This window comes from Chrysemys picta, chromosome 14 (assembly GCF_011386835.1).
Source record: "Chrysemys picta bellii isolate R12L10 chromosome 14, ASM1138683v2, whole genome shotgun sequence".
NCBI lineage: Eukaryota > Metazoa > Chordata > Testudines > Emydidae > Chrysemys > Chrysemys picta.
Window position 1 is genome coordinate 5,497,865 of NC_088804.1, and position 8,872 is coordinate 5,506,736.

General features: G+C 53.5%; 1 protein-coding gene across 1 annotated transcript; it reads left to right on the plus strand.

The window, feature by feature from the left end:
• Positions 1-593: 593 nt before the first annotated feature.
• On the plus strand, positions 594-8,872 carry AGRP (agouti related neuropeptide). Its single transcript, XM_005310092.4, has 4 exons — positions 594-730; positions 5,744-5,996; positions 7,063-7,157; positions 8,571-8,872. The coding sequence occupies exons 2-4, from the start codon at positions 5,822-5,824 to the stop codon at positions 8,760-8,762; spliced, it is 462 nt and encodes a 153-aa protein (XP_005310149.2). The 5' UTR covers positions 594-730; positions 5,744-5,821; the 3' UTR covers positions 8,763-8,872.

The window sequence follows — 8,872 nt, forward strand, 5'->3', positions numbered from 1 at the left end:
GATGATCATGATGGTCCCTTCTGACCTTAAAGTCTAGGAGTCTAGGAGTCTAAATGCCAGATCCCTAGTTGGTGTAAATGGAGGTCTCTCCTTTGGAGTCAATGGGACCAGTCACCATTGGAGTTAGTGGAGCACCACTGATCATACCAATTGAGGTCTGGCCCTTAGCTCTTTAGATGTTCCTTCACACTGTCAATTTCTGTTGCTCTTCTTAACTCCCTGTGGATGACCCTCTATTTCTGGTTAGGTGGTGCCCAGAAACAAATGCAGGATTCCCAGCAGGGTCATGGCAGGGATAATGCCTGCCTTTGGCATTGTGTGGACCGTGCTTCTGGGATTGCAGTATATCCATACATGTAGCAGCTGGTGCCGAGACAGGGCTTGTTTGCATCAATGAGAGTCTGTGATTGAATTTGGTGCGTATGGCAGTGAGGGAGCCAGTCACCCTCCTTGGAACCAGAGCCTGGCAGGGTGTAGAGAAGTATACAATTCTCTGCCTCCCCATCCCCCCACCCCCACCTCCCACCCCCCGGCCCTTCCCCCAGCTGTAGAAGGATATGGACATAGATCTATTTGCAGAGAAGCCCACCTACCTGGTAGGTTAGCACAGTCATGTGGCTGGAGTACTTAATTACAGAAAGCCAATATAAACCCCACTCAACTAGCGGAGGGGAAATCTAGACACAAAGGCACAGCATCTTTCCCAGAGCGATCAGCAGAGCGGAGCACGGTAAGCCCCGTGACCATGTTAAAAAGCCTGTGTTGTGCTATGTCTCGGATTTGTGGCATGTGCGGATTATGTGTGAAGGTGTATGCAAACGCACGGTGACCGTGCTGCGGGCGCGGTGGTGTTACACACCTGGGGAGATGGCATGCGGGTGTGCATGTGTATTTCATAGAGGTTTGCGTGCCGGTCTCTGACGTCTCTCGGGTGGAGGTTTCCTGGAAGCAGGGCAGGGCGCTGGGAGTTCTACAGTGAATGGGATGGGGGAAATTCTGCTGGGAATGGAAACGTTACAAGAGAACAAGTGAATTTGCTCTCAGACAGCTGGACTGGAGAGAGCCGGGGGCTCTCCAGTGCTGATTCCCACTCCAGTGCTGATTACACAGCTTTTAAAACCACCCCGATCTGCCACAGCAACGGAGAACTAGTTCCATGATACTTGGATGCAGGGGTCAAAGAAGTGAAGGAGAGGTCGGGTCAGTCCTGTCTGGTGCCCTTTCATCCACCCAGGGGCCAGCCCAGCATCCTGCCACCGGAGGGATTTTGTAGTGTTCTCTTTGCCATGCAGTACTATCCAAAGGGATTGGTCCAGGGGCTGGAGCCCATTGTGCTGGGAGCTGCACAGACACCCAGGGAAAAGCCAGTTCCTGCCCCAAAGAGCTTCTGGTCCAGATCATGACAAGAGGCAAGAGGGGACTGAGATGCGCCCACAGGCGGGGGAGGGGAATGGGAGCCAGAGGGCTTTGCCTAGGCTTGGTTTAGATGTGCCAAGCGACTAGACTTCCACCACTTCCCTGAGGAGACGATTCACCGGCTCAGTACGGTGCCCTGGCGGGAAGGTTCCCCCGCATTCCGTGTCTGTTTTGTTCACCTTAATTCCCTCCCATTTCTTCGCCTCACTTCCTGCCATTCTCCTGGGTTCTTCCCTCACTTCCAGTCTTAGAAATTCCTCCTGCATGTCTGGGCTGATTTACCTGCTCAGAAACGCGCCCGTCCCTAGTGCTCTGCTACCGACGCTGCTGAGCTTTACTCAGTTTCCTCTTTAAATAAATCCGTTCCGGCCCCTCGTCACTGCTTGGCGCCCCTCGGAGCTTTCCCCACGCTGTTTCTGACACTCAGGCGCAGAGGCAAGCCCAGCCTCGTCTGCACCTGCACAGAGCCTTTTACCTGGCCTTGCCTCAGAGCACGTGAGACGTGAGAGACGGGCTGCGGGGAACCAGGGACACCGTGAGGGGCGGGTCATGGGGAATCATGGACGACACGAAGGGCAGGCCACAGGATATCAGGACGATGTGGAGGGAAGGCCGTGTGGAATCAGGGACAATCTGAGTGGTGGGCTGTGTGGAATCAAGGATGACGTGATGGGTGGGACAGGCTGCGGGGAATCACCCCATAGTCTGCCCCATGCCCCCCCTCTGCCCTGCTCCACAGCCTGCCCCATATCCCTCCCTGCCCAGTCCCACAGCCTATCCTATACCCCTCCTTGTCTGGTCCCACAGCCTGTCCCATGCCCCCTCTCTGCCCTGCCCCACAGCCTGTCCCCTTCCCCTCGCTGCCCAGTCCCACAGCCTGCCCCCACCCGTGCAGTCCCACAGCCTATCCTATACCTCTCCTTGTCTGGTCTCACAGCCTGCCCCATACCTGCTCTCTGCCATACCCCACAGTCTGCCCCCTCCCTTGCCCTGTCCTCCCCCACAGCCTGCCCCTCCCCCTCCCTGCCCAGTCCCACAGCCTATCCTATACCCCACCTTGTCTGGTCCCACAGCCTTTCCCGTACACCCTTCTCTGCCCTGCCCCACAGCCTGCCCATGGAAGATGATGTGTTTAATTTATGGGAGTCTGAGGGGTCAGCACTGAGCTCGGGGGCTGGGCAATTGCACCATGGGGTCTCCGCTCTCAGGAGGGGGTGCAAGACAGGTAGTGAGAGGGACAAAGGCCGTGAAGCAGCACGAGCACTCTCCATGGCTCTACTCCTCTTGGGGATGGGATGAATGCCCCAATACTGAACCAGCTGGGCCCTCTGGAGCAAAGCCGGGCATGTGTCTGGGAAGGGCGAGAACCCACTTGTGAAACAGCCGAAGTGGGCAAGAACTCTAGGGACTGCCCCAGATGAACAACCCTCCCCCCCCCCATTTATCGGCACTAGAACAGACCCGATGGGAGGACACCACTCGGCCAAGTCCCCTGGGGAGAGGCAACTTTTCCCTGCGACGTGGTGCAAACAGGCAGAGAGGAGGCCTGTCACTGGCTGGCCACCCACTCACTGTGGCTTCTGGGGGAAGCGGTGCTTGTAGCCTGCCCCGCAGTTGTACCTTGGCAGGAAACAACCCCCTTGCGTTCCTCACTGAGCAACTGGAGGGCAAGATCAGTGCCCTCACGGAAGGCTGGTGCTGGGGGTCTCCCACCAAATGCAGCTGTGAGGTCCTGGGTACTGGACTTGCAGTCAGTATCCCAGGTATGGAGCCAAGTGTTCCTCTTCACAGCATCAGGGGAGAGCAGCTTGAGACACAGGGAACATCACATGAGATGTCCTAAAAAAGAGGCACCACGAACCAGAGCTGTCGCTATTGTGAGTGAGTCGAGGTGTCTGCATTTGTCCTATGAACTCGAGTCAATGCCTGGTGACCCCAGTTGGTCAGGAAAATAGGGAGGAAAGGGTGCCTACTCCAAGGTGACTCCAGGGACAGTGACCTTAGAAGTGGCCACATCAATGGAGTGGCTCTGAGAGCTGGATTGGAGGCCTCATAATCCCTCTTCAACAGCAGGTCTGTTTGCTTGTCCCTTAGAGCTTTCTGGCCTACCAGGACAATAGGTTCCCTAATGAGGCAGGCAGTGGACACCAGCAAACATCTCAGATGTGTCCTGTGAGAACATGGTGTGACCGAATGTCACTCCTGACACACTATTGTACTAACCTTTGCACAAAGGATGCATTGTAAGGTATCATTTGAAAACTCATAATTTGCTGCTCAGTATCGTCCCGGGAAAATATGTGTGGCAAGATTATATGTGAAGTTGTAAGATTCCACTGTACGGTGTTATTAACACATGAGGTTGGCAAACAGGTCTGTTGCAAACAAAGGAACGTGTGCTCTGCTTAGTATGCATTTAAGCAGTAAACTGAGTCATCAGGCAGGAAGGGGAGACAAAAGAAGCTCAAGGAGGTGAGAACAAAGCTGCAGGGAACATCCTTCCACACAGACTTTTTGTCTCCTGGTTCTCAGATGAAAATGTTTTTCAAAAGGGGGACTGAAACTATACAAATGAGGGACAAACACCCCAAGAGACACCCCTCTCTCCCCCTGCCCATTGATTCACTGCCCCTGAAGGGATATAAAGGAAGCAGCCGTTGTACTCAGGGAGGGGTCCTGCCCTAAGAAGTTTGGTCAGTAACGCTGCTAAAAGCATTTGGTGAGAAAATTGTGCTTTGAATTTAACATACACCTCTACCCCGATATAACGCGGTCCTCCGGAGCCAAAAAATCTTACCGCGCTATAGGTGAGACCGTGTTATATCGAACTTCTTGTCCCCTGACTGTCCCCTCCAGAGACCCCCATCCCTAATCACCCCCAGGACCCCACCCCCTACCCAACCCTTCTGCTCCCTCTCCCCTGACTGCCCCGACCCCTATCCACACCCCCCATCCCCTGACAGGCGCTCACCGGCAGCAGCGGGAAGCGGAGCAGCCCGGCCCCAACCTGCTCCACTCCACCAGCTCCCAGACGCGGTGCTTCGCTTCCCGCCACCGGTGAGTGCAGGGAGGTTGGGGAAAGGATGTCCCCCGTACTCACCTGCGGCAGGAAGCGGAGCGTTGTGGCCCCAGCCCACTCTGCTTTCCTTGCCCGGCCCCAGCCGTGTCGCTGAGGGAGGGGGTGCGGTTGGGGAAAGGTCCCGCACTCACCGGCAGCGGTGGAAGCTGAGCAGCCCGGCTGTAGCCCACTCCACTCTGCCAGCTCCCAGCTGCGGTTCTCCGCTTCCCGCCTCAGGTGAGTATGGGGGGCGTCCTTTCCCCAACCCCCCCGCACTCACCGGCGGTGGGAAGTGGAGCACCGCGGCTGGGAGCTGATGTGCCGATGCACCCGAGCGCTGCTTTACCGTGTTGTATGGGAACCCGTGTTATATCGGGTCGAGTTATCAGGGTAGAGGTTTAGTTTTTCAGTTAAGCACCGGTAGAGTTTTATCTTTATTTTCTTTAGAACCATTTCTGACTTTTATGCCTCATTACTTGTACTCACGTAAAATCTCTCTCTCTAGTTAATACACTTGTTTTATTGTTGTATCTAATCCAGTGTGTTTAAATTGAAAGGTCTGGGACACTCCATTTGGAATGGCAAGTTGTGTGCATAGTATTCCTTTTAAAGAAATAACAGACCTAACATAGCTTGTATTGTCCAGGAGAGGGCTGGGCAGTACAGGACATACATTTCTGGAGGAAGATCTAAGACTGGGGGTGTATTGGGGTGACCCGACAGTAGAACCAAGGCTGGTGAGAGCCAGAGTGTAGCCCAAGTGTGGCTGGCAGGCTGCAGTCACATACAGACACTCAGGGTGTGGCTTGCACGCTAGAAGACTGTTTGTGAGCGGCCCGGGTGAGACCTATTACAGCAAGGCATTGTGAGGCACCCAAGGGTGCAGGGCAGGGGTGCCACAGCTGCTCATTAGTCTGGATTGGACCCTGGTACGTTACACATGCTGGGTGAGCTGCACAACTTCACAGACGCAGCTCAGGCTGCATTGTTCTCTGAGAGGGCTCCCCTAAATCTAAGAAATAGAGGCCATCAGGAGTCCCCTAGACCAATGCTTGTTTTCTCTAGAGAGTCAGGGCTGGGGTGCCCAGGCCCTCTATTTCTATTTCTCTTCGTTCAAGTGAATAAACGTGTTGAGCGACTCTAGGACTTGCCTGTTTGCAGCCAGCCAGCCACCTTTCCCCTCGGTACGGCGTCCACCTGAGACGATCGGTTCAGTGATTAATTTACCAGGGAATGGAGCTTGTGTTTAATCCATGTCCTATCATTCAGCCTGCAGAGCAGACGTTTTGAACTTCGGCCTTTGTGCCCAGCCCCGATCCTCCCCCGTTGTGCAGGTTCTGGGGGATCATGCTGAATATGCTGTTGCTGAGTTGGGGGGTGCTGCAGGGAATCCAGGCCATCCTCTCCTCTGACCTCGGCAGCAGTCACCTGTCAGAGATGCGCCCCAGTCTGGATGGGGCAGACAGTTCCAGCTACCCCAGCCTTCTGCGGAAACTCAAGGAGGCCCCCGTGGGGCCCACAGGTGAGTGTTTCCCTCCCGCAGGCTGCCCTGTCTCCCCGATGAGAGCAACGACCCGTGAGCAGCGGCCACAAGCAGCGCTGCCACTTTGTTCCAGTTTGCAAGCAGGAGGTCAGACTAGATGATCGTGATGGTCCCGTCTGGCTGTACAGTCTATGAGCCTAGGAAAAGAGAAACCCTTTAAAGAAATGCAGCCCCTCATCCTGGGCGAGCCCAGCTTCCCTCGAGGGGCGTGATGTTCAGAACCGCACCCAGGGTCTGCTGTGTCAGGAGAAAAGGCTCACCCCTCCGCTCCAGCCCCAGCTAGGGGAATGTCTCACTCACACAGGGCAGGAACACACTCGGTCCCTGGTTGGCACAGCATCCCTCACAAGCGTAGTCATTCCCATGGCAACATTGCATCCCCTAATTACCATAGCCACGCCCAGACTTGTAATTTAATACCTGGCTGACTCTGACAACTTACTGCATGTTATCCTATGGGGTAAATACGGACCCTCCTGCCCTGCAGGGTCTCCCCTATCCCCCGTGCCCGGGGATCTGCAGGGAGTACTGGGCGGTGATGGAGATCCCCTCCTGCCATGCAGGATCTCCTCATTGCGGCTGTGACTGACAATAACTAAGAGTGTAACAATATTGGACTCTTTCTCCCTTGTTCGGATCTGTCTCTCCCAAGCCTGTTGGGCAGGAGAAGTGCCACCAGCTCCCAGCTAACACAGGAAGGGCATGATAGAGATCTGGAGGGCTTCTTTCCCATTAGACTCAGCTGGGGGCATTGAGATCTGCAGGCCGCACCCAGTGAAGGTGGTGGGCAGATGGGAGCCGTTGTGTGTGTGTTTAGGCACATCTCAGATTGGTGAGTCCTTTGCACCTCTGAGGCACATCATTGTTTAGTGACTTTTGTGACCATTTAATCTCTCCCTGTCCCCCTTCACTCTGGATTGTAGAGAAGTGTGTGTGTGTGTGTGTGTGTGTGTGTGTGTGCAGGGTGGGGTCGGAGTGGAGCTCTGGCTCAACCAGTCCCCAGGAGCCAATCAGCAGCATCCTTCACCCTGTCTGTATTCCACAGGGACTTTACCAAGGCCTGGGTTTGACAGGATGGCTATGGAGCTCCGCGTAGCTGATGAGGACCTCATGCAGGAAGCCAGTGTACTGGAGCCAGAGGTAACTTCCTATGACCCCTGTGATCATCTAGTCTGACTTCCTGCAGAGCACAGGCAGTGTTCGACCGCTGAGCAATTCACTTCTTGCCACACTTTTATGCTCCAGAAGCTGAGATTTCATTGCTACTTTTCATGGTTGTGAAGAAAATCTTATACATGATTCTAGTGTAACAGGGGCAGTATTGTCTGCCTGAGTCTGTAGAGAGCCTGAGACCAGTGCTGTGTGAGGTGCGAATTACACCATTCATCTCTATGACGTATTCATTCCCAAACCTAAAGATGACAGGTTAAATGTCAGTATTGTTCACTGCTTCACTGCTGATCATTTTAGCAGAAACATCCAGCAAATGACTTCCCACATTCTCCTGGTGCCCCAAGCCCTAACTGTCCCTATCATCCCCTGATGCTAAAACCTCCAGCTTCCCCATGCCTGGCAATTGCTGAGGTGTGATATGGATTATCAATACAAAAATCCACGGCACACTGAAAACTAAAATGTGAGGCAAGTATAAAACAAATTGAAATCAATAGCAAGATAACCAGTCCGGAGGCTGCTGCATGGATTGGGTCACTATCTGTTTACATGGTTAATTCATTACAAACCTCACTATTATCTGAATTTATTAGAGCATAAGCTTTCGTGGACTACAGCCCACTTCTTCGGATGCATATAGAATGGAACATATATTGAGGAGATATATATACACACATACAGAGAGCATAAACAGGTGGGAGTTGTCTTACCACCTCTGAGAGGCCAATTAATTAAGAGAAAAAAAACTTTTGAAGTGATAATCAAGCTAGCCCAGTACAGACAGACAGTTAGATAACAAGTGTGAGAATACTTACAAGGGGAGATAGATTCAATGTTTGTAATGGCTCAGCCATTCCCAGTCCTTATTCAAACCGGAGTTGATTGTGTCTAGTTTGCATATCAATTCTAGACACGGCTGCTACTCTGAAACTATTATCTGAAGCTACCACCGAATGTCACCAAAGTCCAGGGCCTTGCTGCAGAGAACACGGGGTCTGGACTTTCAGGCCAGACTCACCAGGTTTGTGTACCCTCCCCTGGAGACAGGGGGACGTACCCTGACAGAGTGCACCCTGGTGCAGCTGTAGTTCAGACCCTCTGGAAATGGATATCATCTTCAGGACACTCTCTTCCCCCTGCGGAGCCAGTTCTGGCATACGCCTGTGCACCTGCTCCATGTCCCTTTCTGGAGATCTGATGAAACCCACGTGCAGCACAGCACCCCTAAATCAATCCAACTTCAGTGCAAGCACAGCAAATGTTTAACCCTCTGCCCTCACAGAGCATGCCGATGGGGGTCCCAAGAACACACTGAGCAGTTCTCCATTCATGTGCATGGTTGTCCTGTATGAAACCCCTTTTCTTTTGCTCCTCCTGCAGGTGTTGTCTGCTGCACTGGGGGCTCAGGGACGAGAGGAGCGCTCTCCACGCAGATGCGTCCGCCTGCTGGAATCCTGCCTTGGGCACCAGCTCCCCTGCTGTGATCCTTGTGCCACCTGCTACTGCCGCTTCTTCAATGCCTTTTGCTATTGCAGGAAAATCAATGCCACATTCCCATGTGGCAAGAACTAGCTTTGGCTTGTTCCCCGCCAACCCCTTTTTTCGCTCGTTGGATTAGTAACTGTTTTTCCTTACGCCCATGTGCCCTATGCAGTTCCAATAAACCATCTACTAGTAAATAG

What these genes read in the sequence shown, in the direction of transcription:
- AGRP (XM_005310092.4), top strand. Translation starts at nt 5,822, where the DNA reads ATGCTGAATATGCTGTTGCTGAGTTGGGGGGTGCTGCAGGGAATCCAG. An exon ending in GGCCCCCGTGGGGCCCACAG is followed by an intron (nt 5,997 to 7,062) that starts GTGAGTGTTTCC and finishes TGTATTCCACAG; the next exon opens with GGACTTTACCAAGGCCTGGG. An exon ending in CCAGTGTACTGGAGCCAGAG is followed by an intron (nt 7,158 to 8,570) that starts GTAACTTCCTAT and finishes CTCCTCCTGCAG; the next exon opens with GTGTTGTCTGCTGCACTGGG.